Source organism: Humulus lupulus, chromosome 5 (assembly GCF_963169125.1).
Source record: "Humulus lupulus chromosome 5, drHumLupu1.1, whole genome shotgun sequence".
NCBI classification, from domain to species: Eukaryota; Viridiplantae; Streptophyta; class Magnoliopsida; order Rosales; family Cannabaceae; genus Humulus; species Humulus lupulus.
The window spans coordinates 199766728-199780953 of record NC_084797.1 but is presented as its reverse complement, the minus strand read 5'-3'; the positions used below and the strand labels follow the sequence as shown (position 1 = coordinate 199780953).

Here is a 14226-nt window from a genome sequence, read left to right as displayed (position 1 = left end):
GACTAGAGATTCTGGATGAATCTCATATTACACCTTACTCTTTGCATCCAGGCACCACGAAGATGTATCTGTTGGTTTTTATTGATCAAATCAGAGATTATGCGCAGCGGAACAACAATCAAATTGTTAGATTAATCCCATTAGATTTCTAGATCTACTTCTTCACATGCATATATATATATTGAATCAAGGACATGAATAGAAAAATTACCTCAGGTCCTTCCTTGCTGCTATCTTTTCGTATGGCTAAATCATCGAGATCTCACACCAAGATCTTCCAAAATGTTCTTAGGCACACAAAGAACGAGTGTGGGTTCGCTATACAAATGATAGGCAATACACTATTTATCAGATATTCTCAACACATGAGATCTGATAAAGTTTTGGACCTAGGTTTTGTGAAGAACAATGACTTTTGTTTATGTCACTGTTCTCTTTCTCTGAGAGAGATTCCTAGATATTTTTCTATCCCTGAAAAGTTACGTTCTGTGAAAAAATGATATCCAATATTTAATAATATCAAATATATTAAAATATTTGTTATTTTAAACAAATTCAAAATAACTGATCAGTTATCAAATTTTTGTTTAAATAATAATATTTTAATCATATTAAAATATCTCATTATTTATTTAATATTTAAATAACTAAAATTATGGAATCAAGAGACTGAGTATACTCTCTTATGTGTGTAGCACAGTGCATGTGGACTGTGCCACATGTGTACCACATGCCTGTGATGGCATGTGATTTTTCCCAATTTTTTTATTATTATTTAAATACCAAAAATCCCAAAAATAAATTAATTCAAAATTAATTATATTTTTGTTAAATTAAATAATTAATTAATTAATTACACATAATTAAACAATAATTATGTTTGATACATAGAAAAATATTTTACTTATCACATAAGTCCTTTTTGCCCATTTTTTGTGTTTGCCTTTGACAGTGATTGTTTGAGCCATTTTGGGGACCATGGACCTATAACATTAAGCTCCAATAAATTGAAACTAAATAATTAAACTCTTTAATTATAATAGTTAATTTATTAATTATGATATTACTCCACTATAAATTCAGAATTGCACTCTTTATGCTATAGATATACTTTTACAGAAATCTTTTTCTTAAGTCGTCCATTGATATAACCATTTTACAATAGTTCAACCATCTAATTAATTAGTTCATAAATTAGAATGGGAGTATTACCATTTGACATTTCTAATTTACTTCTTATTTCTTAAGTACCATTAATTCACTAGTGAATAATTAATATATAATCTAATTATAGATTTGAGCTCAAAATCATTCAGTTCCAGAATTAACCCTTAAGGGAACTAACATACGATCTGTTAGGAAAGATTAGATTCCGTATTGTTGATACATGTTCCCAGCCATCCATAATATTAAATCTCCAAAACAAAAGTCATTAGCCTCATTCTTTGAAGAGACCTTAACGAATGAATCAAAAAATTTAATAAACATGAACAGGAGTTCATGAACACTCAGGATTTAGATTGATTTATAAATGATCATCAGTTATGATATGAATTACAAGTCTTTATTCTCATGAAATTAATGCAAACCAAAAAAAAAGAATCTATGCCAAAAAAAAAGAATCTTTACTTGTTGGTAATTTGACGTACCAAGTCATCTACATGGCATGTTAGCATATTTGCATATTTATCTAAGTACCCATGTATGAGTAATAACCATTGAGAACTTTTCCATATATATATATATATATTTATACCCATTTTTGATTTTCAATTTTTAAAAATAAAAATTGCTTGGCTTTTCTTTTTCCTTTAGATTGGTAATATATATTTAAATAAAAAATGCTAGGAAAATTTGACTATATAGATAGATATATCAAATCTATGTTTAAATCAAAGAAAAAAAAAATTATTTCAATTAATTTAAATATCTAAACGATCTTAGAGCACTCCCATTGGGTACTCTACTCTATTCTTTAAAATACCTCATCAAAACACACATTTTTCTATTTTACCTCTAAGTTTTACATTATACCATATATCAGCTTCTCTATATATTTCTTTACATCATTTAAATATTATATCTTTAAACATATTTTATTACTTAAAGTAAAATAAAATAATTGAAAAAGAAAAAGAAAATAATAAATATATACTAAATAGAGAGAGAAAAGTTATAAAAAAATATTAAAATATTATATAAAGGATATGTAAATGTTATGTAAATGTAGATATGGATTAATTGGAGTTTGTGCATAGCTATTATAAATATATGTATAAAGGAGCTGATGGAAGATAATTTTATGAGTTTTAGCTAAATATTATAAAGAAAGTGTATTATAAAACATATCACAAAAACATACATTTTTATAATTTACCTCAAAACTTTTACATTATACTATACATCTGCTTCTTTACATTATTTATATATTATATTTTAAAAAATATTTTATTTATTTTAAGAAATAAAATAATTAAACATAATAGTACCACACTCATATATATACAAAAATTTATAAAAAAATAATAAAATATTTATAGCTTGATGGATAGTATTTCACTACATATAAATAAATATTATTCATTTAGGTAAAAAAATATAACTTTACATCATCCAATGGAAGGCTACTTAACTATTTTTTCTCTATATTATAAAGAATAAAACATTTTAGATTTTAGCTCATCCAATGTGAGTGCTCTTATAGTTGGCACGTTATTTTTTACTTTAGCCGAAAGAAGAACTTTATAAACTTATATTTTTTTAATGTAGATAAATAAAAATAAAGTGTCATTATCATAAATCCGTTGTAGTCTAGTTGGTCAGGATACTCGGCTCTCACCCGAGAGACCCGGGTTCAAGTCCCGGCAACGGAACTTTTTTATTTTTCCCTACTTGTTTAACATTATATCAAGCTTTTATGATTCATATTTGCTTCATAGTTTTAGTGAATCTCATAGCGAAATTAACAATAGTGAGAAAGAACGAGAATGGTCAAAAGGTAGGCTTTTGGGCTTTCTTTGCTGAGTGAAAAAAGATGCCAAGTTATGGACGTGTAACGTGGACACTATTTGTAGGTGTCATGGTGTAGCAACTCACTACGGCTGGCCCTTGTTGGGCTTGGGAGTTATCACAGACACATTTTGAGCTGCACAAGTCTTTTCAGCAACCGGATTATGCGTCCCTTCAAAAGAAATGTTGCACCAAGATAAGTTATATCAAAAATGGGTTTTATCTAGAGACAGAAAGAAAACAAAACACCAAAACAGAGTTCCTTCTTTCCCCCAAAAGCTAGCTTAAATAAAGGTTATGGTTATAGAGTCGTACTACCGCTGCTTTAGTGAGGGAGTTCAAGAGTGTAAAAACAGGATAGCAAAAAAAAAAGAATGGGCAGCAGCCACGTGAAGAGCATGGAGTTTTCTATTCCACTTCTTTGCCTTCATTTACTTATTAATAAATATGATTAGTTTGAGATTGAAAAGGGTCAATTTTTCTTCTTAAGCTGGTCAATTTTCATAGGTTTTTCTTTTGATTGTTTCTCAGTAATCTTCTTTACTAATTCCACTTCCACCATCAATTTTTGTTGTTGAAATTAGTACAAATTCCAACCTTAATATACAAAACTGAAACTTCTATCAAACAATACAAATATGATATCCATTCATCGTGGAACACAATCATCAAGCACACAGCCAAAATTCTTAGGTAAGCAAAAATAATAAAATTATAAGCAATATCAGAGAACTGCATGCTCTAATACAAAATCAAGCATAGGATTCAACATACAATAAAAATTCCAAAATTTAGTCCTATTCCCAACTACCCAGACACCAATCATTGTACAAAATGAAGAAGAAAAAACAAAAATAAAACAATAAATCAACCCAAACACAACAAGATTCAAGTGACTTGCAAATAATTACTGAAAGACACTAAATAATTCTCTTTTGATAGGTAAAACTTAGGTTGTATTCACTTCTTTGCCTTCATTTACATGTGTAAATACATCTTTCATATACACATGGACACATTATATACAAGCTTCCAATTAAACTCGCTCATTCAGACAAACAAACAAAGAACCTAATGATTTTCATCTTTTCTTTATACGTTTTGAACAATATAAAACATGGAAAAGAGGACAACAATTAATTATTCATATAGACACTCACTATAACTCCAAAACAAAACAAACATATAATTATACAGACACACCGACCTATACATGTGAACAAAACATATAACCAAACAAAAATCAGTATATCTGAAATAAAACTGAAGTAATAAAAGGGTGTAAATACAGCACATTTCACCCATGAAAGTGAAACAGGAGGCAAGAAGCTGATGAATGCTCCTGAGATAGACAGCGGATGAGACGAGATATACAAACAGACAAAATAAAATTCAATCTGTAAAATGCAATAACACCTTTATGAAGCAGCTACAGAAAAGGGTATAACTGTAAAATAAGCAGAGGCAAATAAGCGAGTTAAGCTAATAAAGATCCCAAACTTCTATTGCCGATGTTACCATGTTATTTTGCAGCACTGATACGAGTTTGTCCGACTATATCCAGAATGTTAAAGAAATAAGATAAAGATAATAATCGCAAAAGTACTTGTAAGTAACTTCTCGTGACTTTCTTTGAGAATGAAAGAGTTTTCCAAAAAACAATTGCTTCTGTTCTTTCAGTTCATAAACAAAAGATATAAACAAAATAAAATGGCATCTTTAGAACCACCTGAAATTTACAATTCTTGGGGTATAATCTGACTCTATATTTGCTGTAGACAGTTCCTGTAGTATATACTCAAAAATAGAAAAACATATATGGCTATATCCAAGTATGAAGTTAGATTACCGAACACTTGAGCCCTCAAAAGTCAAAAGGATTAGTATGACCAAGTTTCACCGAAGAATATCTGAAATGCACAAACCAAACAATAGACGACTTCAGAAACAAGGCAGAAAGGCAGTAATGTGCATAACTAATGTAAGCTAATTTAACCAACTAAGTTGAAAGCCTGATAAATAAAAAACCATAAAGAAAAAAAAGCACTAAAGAAAAGGCAGAAAAGTAACGGCATAATAATAATCGATTATTTGTATGTGAAATTTTTAAATTTCTGAATAAAAAACTACATACTACATACCTTATGAAGCTTTTCTATCAGACACTTCAAAACACACAGATTCATCATCCACTGATATCCCTTCAAAAATCATATCCTGAAGTTGAGAATGCCACTGGCTTTATTCTCCAAATCAAGGTATCCTCAAACATATTTTTAAGTTTTTTATGTTGGACCATCTCTTCCAAAATTCTATCTTCTTTGACTTGGGTTTCCTGAGGATTACTGTCACAGTTTGATGAAGAAAATACAAGCTTAGACATTCTGTCCTTCTCAGCCTGGCGACTATACTTATCCTTTTCCTTTGTCCCAGATGTAATGAGTCTGTAAATGTACACAAATTTTTTCTGTCCAAGTCTAAATGCACGCGAGATAGCTTGCCGCTCAACAGCTGGGTTCCAAAGGAGGTCAAGCAAAACAACCCTTGACGCCCCAACAAGGTTGATTCCTTCAGCACAAGCTCTAGTTGAAGCAAGTAATACCCTCACTTTGCTAGAGGGATTGTTGAAGGCATTAATTGAGGACTGGCGCTGCTTAATATCCATTTTCCCATCCATATAGAAAATTTCAGCATTTTGGCTCCAGCTGAAATGAGATTTCAGTTGTTCCATCACCAAGCTTAATGGGTCAAGGTATTGGCTGAACACCAGTACTTTCTCATTTACAGATACACAAAGCCGAATCAGTTCTACTAGAAATTCTGTCTTTACACCAGCACGGTGATTCAGCTTCAGTCTGTCTAACTCATCCTTGTCAACTGTTTGTGGTACCGGTGTCTCAGTCTTAAGGAACAGTGAAGGATGGATAGAAACCAAACACTCTTCACGATCCAGAATAAACTGACTCTTTATGCTTTCATGAATAACCTGAAGTAGGTTCTTCTGCAATGGTGATGGCTTTAGTATCACAAGAGAGTCCTTCAACCCAGGAAGGCTATCAAGGACATTACCTTCGTGCCTGTGGACAACAGAGTCTATGATTGATCTTAACTCCTCACTGATATTATCCATTTTTTCAACAGATTTTGTCAATGAGCTCCACTCTTTTCTTGCTTCTTTGTCACTGTTGTGCATAGTCAAAGAATCTCCATCTCTAAACTTCGGATTCACCAGGCGGAATGTGTTGAATAATTCATCAAAGTTATTTTGGAAAGGAGTTCCAGAAAGAGCAATGCGCTTCATTGTTTTAAGTCGTGACAAAGCTTGCCAAATAAGACTTTGACTATTTCTGGGAGTGTGTCCCTCATCAAGCACCACTAGACTAGGGCGGTTAAGAAGAATTTCGGCAACTTGCTTAGCTCTGTCATTTACTTGTGTAGCACGTTTCTCAAAGAGACGGTAACTGATGCCTAATATGGCACCACCCTTTGCCCATGAAAGCAACTTCACTGCCCGGATTGCTTCATGGTCATGGCGACTCTTTCTCAGAAAGTGAGCAGCAACCTCATCTTCTTTACCTGATAAATCTAGTGAGTTAAAATTGTGAAATGGAATATCAACCTTCCACTTCCGGAACTCTTCTTCCCAGGTAAGAAGCATGCTACGAGGAGCTATAATGACTGGCAGGCACTTGGGGTATAATTTCATGTAACTTTGCAAGAAGACAATTGTAAGGCGGGATTTTCCAGTCCCAGGAGCATGTGAAATTATGCAACCTTCCCCACTAGAGTTCTCCATGCTCCTGTCTTTGAGATCTTCAAGGTGAATCCCGCCAGCTATTTTTTTCCAAATAAACTCAAAGCCTTCTTGCTGATGTGGATACATGGTCTCTTTGATACCAGGAATGAAATCCCAGACTGTTTCAGCATGATCAGAGAAGCCATTGCCATAATGTGAATCACAATTATAGTCTTTCTGTCCAAGTTTATCAAAGATAGAACAGTTTCTTGGGCCAAGGTCTCTTGAATCTGAGTGTCCCCATGGATTTTTCTCCTGAATTGCAGTGACAATATAATTGTGTCAGAAAATCTGAAGATTCAATTCGATGCTAGTAAGCTCATCAGCACATATGATAAAAAAGGCAGAGGTAGATGGTTTAAATTGTATAACCAAGTCTATGCCATAACTAATTCAAGTTACAAAGTCACAACAATCAACAAAACCATTTAACCAGATCCATGATTGTTATGAGGTCTTTTAACTTCAATCTCTGACTGGTTTAGAGATACCAGTATACATATATACTAGCATCTAAAATGTTTGTTTCAGTAAATACTCCAAATTTGCAACAATCATCCTCCCTTAAAGGAAGCATTATCAATCTAAATGCCCATCATTTATGTACCAAAATGAGAAAATAATTATCAAGTATCACTCCATATATCTAAAAAATACTGCACATGATAATGTAAACAACATTATGTACAGCTACTTAGGAAATGGATCCGCAACATACATCTTATTCAACAAATCACAATTACTACAATATTATGGATATCAAGTAAAAATATATATAAAACTAAAACTAACCAAAAAGGTTAACACACGTTTAAAAGGTCCAACTGGAAGATCATTGTTGAAATTACTCAAACGTTTACTTCTCATATTAACAGGAAACACAAGCACATGGAAAGCCTATTCTAAAAAAAATTATAGCAAGCTTCAACAAAAACTTACAAGCATGGGTTCAAAATTAAACATTAGAATAATAAATCAACCCTCAATAGTAAGATCACTCGATATACATAAATAACCAACAAGAATACCGTAAACAGCCCCAGTCAAAAACTAAAAAATGAACACAAAACATGAAAAAATTACTCGACTTACAAAAGATGGTAAAATATGCCGGATCTCCTCATGGACATGCAAGCAGCGAGTGCATACAACTCCGATTTGTTCATCAAGAATCCACTGATGTTTGCCTCGACTACAAAGAGACTCCATATCTCTTTCACTCGAAAGAACATCTTCATCTTCTTCCTGAACATCAAAATATTAAAGCTCAAATAACACTTAATTTGAAGAGAAAACACTCCTCTTTCTCGACATACTTAATAAAAACTAAACCAGAAAGAAAACAGAGAAAGCAAAAATGTGAGAACAATAGAAGAAGTTGAGAATGAATGCTTTTGAACTCGTATTGATTCCAGTAGAGGGATGAGCTATTTATACACACAGAAAGAGTGGTTAACTAACCATACTACAATAACAGCTCACAACTCTAGTTACAAGAAAACAAGAGAAACTAAACTGAGTAAAACAGAACAGAACTGAAATAACAATCAGTCACTAGGACACTAACTCTATCATAGTCAACTAACTGTTTTGCTTCAATAGACATGAACAAAATTACCAACCCAGTCGGATAAAAACTTTCAAGGAAAATGCTTATCCTTATGCTTATGTTATGATGAATTTCAGTAAAAACAAAAATATAAAAGAAAAAAAAATGTTCATGTGGTAAAATATGTAACATTAACCTACCATATCACCAGGCCAGGAACCAATCTCCCCAGCGGCTAAACCTAGGTTTAGTTCATCCCAAAGTTGATCCAATTCTAGCTCACACGCAGATTTCTCTATTTTCTTTGGCTCATCTCCAAAGAAGAACTTCAGAGGAAGCTTTTCATACTTTTCATTTGGTGGCAGATTATCATCTCCTACAGGAGTCTCATTCCCATGAGGAACCTGTAAAGTTGTTCTCTCTGTAATGGAATCCAAAAGAATCCCCGTCACATCTAGATTCTTTTCTCCACTCTTGGCAGATCTCCATCTCTTCCTGAACACCTGCTTCTTGTTGACACTTAACACTTCTGGTATTTCTTCTTCCAGATCGTCTTCATAGTCAACAACACCATCATCACTATTCTCGTCAATGCAAAAAGGTTGAAGTACGGTTCCATCTCCAACCTTCTCTTTTGCAGGTCTTGAATAAGACCCCAATCCGGTTCTTTTAGCCACAGAACAACTCTTTTGAGCAGATTTGCCCCCATTTGCCTCCTTTAACCCAGAAAAAGACTCCTCTGAAACCCCATATCCCTCAACATCACTTCCACTAAGCGAAGTCTCCCCACTTGGCACTTTCTCATTCTCCTTCCTCCTCTCAAAAACTTTGCCAGTTAATTCACACCAATCATTTTCATTACTACTTTTCTTCTCACTTCTAAACTCACCATACCTTTCCCCAGACCCGGTTCTTCTCCAAACACCACGTAACAACTCTCCACTCTCGCCAGTCATCTCAAAATCCCTATTTTTCCTTCTTTTACGCCAATGCCGCTCTTCCTTATCTTCATCAATGTCGTAAGGGCAGTCCGAGCTGTCGTCACTATCATCGCCATCATCATCATTGTCCTCAGATGAAAGCAAAAACTCACTGTCACTGTTGCATTTGTGTTCATCATCGTCTTCGTCGTCGTCATCGTCTTCATCAATGCAACAAGGGTTGTCTCTTGTTCCATTCTTCTCCATAAAATCATCCTGAGACTGAGAAGCCACCTTTCTGGATTCTAATCCAACACCGGCGTCATCTTCGTCAACAAAGACAACCCCAGAATCACTACCCAAATCCTCATTCTCCACTTTAATCTGTATTTCAGTGGATGCACCAGGACTCACGTTACTGCTACTCCCCCTCTCCCTCTTCCTCGGCTTTGACAAGGTCCTATAAAACTCCTCTGTTTTAGACCGAGTTCTTCTACACACGGGATTAGAGAAATCCATCGCCCAGCAAGATTAAACCTTTTTGCCAATCCAAAAAGACCCAGAAAAACGACTCACTCTATCAGAATAGAAAAGAAAAATAAAACGGAAACCCAAATTCAAAGGAAAGAGAAGGAAGAGAGCAACCCAGATGAGAAAATACATTAAAAAGTAAAATAAGCTTACCAGTTACCAAGTACAAGGACGACAATGGCGGATTTGGGTCAAAAGAGGAGAGAAGCAAAAGAGCGCGAAGTTTGTGCATGCACAGATACTGGAAAAGAGGACTGTCGTTTAGTCTTCTTTATACATACAGCACCAATAAAAACAGAGTTAAAACTAAAAAACCGAAATAATAATAAATAATAGGTAATTGTTTTTCCAATTTCTTCTACCAAAAGTAATCAGATTTTTAATTTTTAGAAAAATAATTATTTAAAAAATAAAAAGTCATGATTTGAAAACAGAAAGAATAACATAGGACCAGGTATCACTGAACAGTACACTGTTACTTTTTCCGGTAATTAAGAGAGAAATTACTGTACCTCTTCTCCTCCCTTATTTATCACATTTTTTTTCTTTTAATAATATTATTCCAAATAAGTTTTTTAACTTTTAATTACGAATCCTTATTTTAGATTTTTTTATTATTAATTTATATTATAATTTTAGTAGATTAATTCGATATTGTATTAGATTTAATGTTTCATATTTACTCATTTTAGACTAAAATTTGTTTATTCCGGTCCAAAAAAATAAAAATTGTTTAAATATGGTAAAAACATATATTTTAGGGAAAGTCAAATAAAATTTCTTTTTTTTTTGACAAATTCTTTTTTCTTTGTTTGAGGAAGCTTAATCAAAGCAATAAATGTTGAGGAATAAAACTATACACATAAGCCTTATTTTGACTTGATGATAGTTTTAAATTTATTTATTTATTTGTTTTTGAAAAGGGATAATTTTAAATTTATTGATTGCCATGATGTGATAGTCAGAATCTCATGATTGACAGGAGAAAGATCGGGTAAAAAACTATGCAATGCCATATCGCTCGGGGAAAATCTGAGTGAACAAGATGCATCTTCTTATGGGACTACATAATTGAAGAATGATTCAATAGATTGATTAGTACTACCTATGCCAACAAGATGCATCTTCTTATGATGAGTGAACTTCCCAAGAAACGTGCGAGTGAGGTTTGCAGAATCATTACAGGAAACAGTCATAGTGACGTGGATGTGAGACATTACACATAAACTATTCAAGATGAGTGTAAGTAAATTATCTCTTACATTTATACTCTCTTCTATACTTTTTTTCATCCATACATGAATATAGATATATTATTCAATTTTTTATATTTTAATATATTTTCAAATTATTAGTAGAATCCATGTATCATTATTTTTCGTTGATCTATAAAAATATAATATAAATTATATTTAGCATTTCTCATGATTCAATATCATTTAGAATTTATTTTTTCAAATTAAAAGCAAAAGTTATAACTGAATTTTTTTAATGAAATTTACGTAGTATATGCTTTTTTTTACCACATTTTGACCAATATGTACATACATATTTACATGGTATATAGACAGCAAAAAAAGAAGTCATATTGGGTGTAATTTGCATTATATAAAGAAAAGTAAATGAAAGGGCCTTGGATTTGAAACTTGGAATGTTTGCTTAACAATTATAGTGTTAATCCAAAAAAATCTAGAAAATCCAAAACGTAATTTTCCATAAAATTGTTGGAAAATTGTTGGATTTTCCATAAAACGTAATCCATGCAGTTATGCAGTTATGTTCATATTCCTACTTAAAGTATTAAAATTTAAATTTAGGTTTAAAATTAAAGAATGATAAATTAAAAATCTAAAAAGTTTCACTAAAGTTGATGATGGTCTTGTTATTAATTTATGCGGTTATGTAAATTAATATGTTTTAAGGTATTCCTAAACTGGTCAACAAAGATAATCAAACAATTTTACAACATTAATAGATTGAGAAAATGATCGTCCAAAAAAGAAATCATTAAAAAAGAAAAACCTGGTTGTTAGAAGGATCGACAGTCAGCTCAATGGTCCACTCCACTTGCCATTGACATACCCACCAAGATTTTCTGATCCCAAACTGATCTCCTTCAGAAACTTTTTTTCTAAAATCTCATCTGTCAAAACAGCCCTATTCACATCACAAGCAAGTCAGAGAAACCATGGCTAACAAAGTGAGCAAAATAGATAAAAATGAAAATGTGATTTGAATTTTGAGAGACACACAATAGAAATTTGGTGAAGCAACAGAAAAATACCTTGGAAAATTGGTCTCAGAATTCGAAAGAGACAGACAATGGTTGAATAATGAATGGGTTGAGGTGGTGGGAGAGACTAGAGAGAAGAGGAGGGTGGAGTGTATAAAATGGTCACTGAATAAACTGAAATAAAAACCAAAAGCAATGGGGGGTTTTAGAATTTAGGCTAGGGCTGGCTAGTAGGCTGGGCTGGGGCCTGGGAGTTACGATAATTTCACCCAAAAAAACCGAAATGGCCTTTTCTTGGGGCTAAAGTTTTAAAAGAAAAACCTACGCGCATTCTCATTTATTGCCCCAAAACAATAGCTTTTTGGATTATTATATGAACAATAATAATGCAAATTCTTTTTACATGTTTAATAAGAGGAAAAATGTTTTAAAATTAATTATAATAACCTTTGGGATATATGTGGTACGAACGAAGCTATATATCTCAATGTTATCACCTCAACCGTTTATTTTGTTTCAAAAAATGATGAGCCTAAAAGAATCAATATCATCTTCATCCTCAAGTCTTTTTATTTGGGAAATTTCATGTTAACATAATAACTTAGTAAAAATTTACTATCCCAAATATATAACAATTTTAATTTTTTAGAAAAAAATATCCATAACATTCAAACACTTATTTTTTCTCTCAATTCAAACTTTTTCTCTCTAACATCTTTTATTCTCTCACTCTCTTTAACATTCTAATATTGTAGATCTTGAAAAAATACCAAAATTAAAAAAAAATCACTTGAAATTGATATTTGAGTGAAAAAATATCAACTCCAAAGTTTTCATCAAATTTCAGTGCAGAGCATCGAAATTACATCGAAAAAGCATCGTTTTGGACAAAAATCAAATTTTCATGATTACATCGAAACATCATCGATGCACCATTGATTTTGCATCGAAATACCATCGATTTGGCATCGAAACACCATCGATTTTGCATCGAAAAGTCATCATTTTGGCCAAAAAAACAAGTTTTTATGATTCCATCACAAGAGCATCGAAATACCATCGATTTTGCATCAAAATTGCATCGAAACCCCATAAAAAAGCATCTAAATTGCATCAACACGATGCATTTTCGATGCAATTTTGATGCTCTTATGATGCAATCATGAAACTTATTTTTGGCAAAAACGATGCAATTTCGATACAAAATCAATGATGTTTTGATGTTCTTGCGATGCAAACATGAAAACTTGTTTTTCACCAAAACGATTCTTTTTCAATGCAAAATCGATGGTGCATCGATAGTGTTTCGATGCAAAAATGATAGTGCATCGATGCGGTTACGATGCAATCATGAAAATTTGATTTTTGGCCAAAACGATGCTTTTCGATGCAATCATAAAAACTTGTTTTTTTGGCCAAAACGATGTTTTTTCGATGCAAAATTGATGGTGTTTCGATGTAAAATCGATAGTATTTCCATGTTGTTGCGATGTAATCATGAAAACTTGATTTTTTGCCAATGCTATGCTTTTTCGATGCAAAATCGATGCTCTGTACTGAAATTTGACGAAAATTTTATAATTTCATATTTTTTCACTCAAATATCTGTTTTATATGATTTTTTTTTAATTTTGGTATTTTTTCGAGATCTACACAATTCGAATGAGAGAGAGAGAGTGAGAACGTGAGAAAATGAAATATGTTAGAGAGATAGAGTTTGGATTGAAAACGAAAATGAGTCTTTGAATGTTATAAGTATTTTTGTCTAAAAAATTAAAATTGTCCTATATTTGAGATAATAACTAGGGGTGAGCATCTAAACCGACAAACCGCGGTGACCGACCTCACCGCACCATACTACACCGCAAACCATGGTGTCAAAAGTGTAATGGTTCGATATGGTTTGTATTTGAGCTAAACCGTGCGGTGCGGTACGATGCGTGGTTTGGCGGTGTGAAATTTTGGTTTGCACCGCACCGCACCGCATACTTACAAATATATTAAAAAAAAATAAACTTTACATATATACCATTTTTTATAGTTACCCAATATGGGAGATTTGTATATTTTTTTTTTGTGTTTCACTGAACTTAATTGATAACTTGTGATGTTGTTTAGAATTTATTAATGATTTGTTATGAACTAAGGATTTAGTATTTTTTAAAAAATTTAAATTTTGTTATGACAT

At 32.4% G+C, this 14226-nt stretch overlaps 1 protein-coding gene and 1 non-coding gene across 2 annotated transcripts; one reads left to right on the top strand and one right to left on the bottom strand.

Annotated features, from left to right (window-relative positions):
• Nucleotides 1-2800: 2800 nt before the first annotated feature.
• Nucleotides 2801-2873, top strand: TRNAE-CUC (transfer RNA glutamic acid (anticodon CUC)). The gene has a single exon. It is a non-coding gene; the product is annotated as a tRNA-Glu (tRNA).
• Nucleotides 2874-4591: 1718 nt separating this feature from the next.
• LOC133778036 (SNF2 domain-containing protein CLASSY 4-like) lies at nt 4592-12217 on the bottom strand. Its single transcript, XM_062217848.1, has 7 exons — nt 12090-12217; nt 11828-11962; nt 9959-10071; nt 8555-9811; nt 7898-8050; nt 5151-7060; nt 4592-4919 (listed from the first exon to the last, which is right to left on the bottom strand). The coding sequence occupies exons 4-6, from the start codon at nt 9791-9793 to the stop codon at nt 5213-5215; spliced, it is 3240 nt and encodes a 1079-aa protein (XP_062073832.1). The 5' UTR covers nt 9794-9811; nt 9959-10071; nt 11828-11962; nt 12090-12217; the 3' UTR covers nt 4592-4919; nt 5151-5212.
• Nucleotides 12218-14226: the final 2009 nt, after the last annotated feature.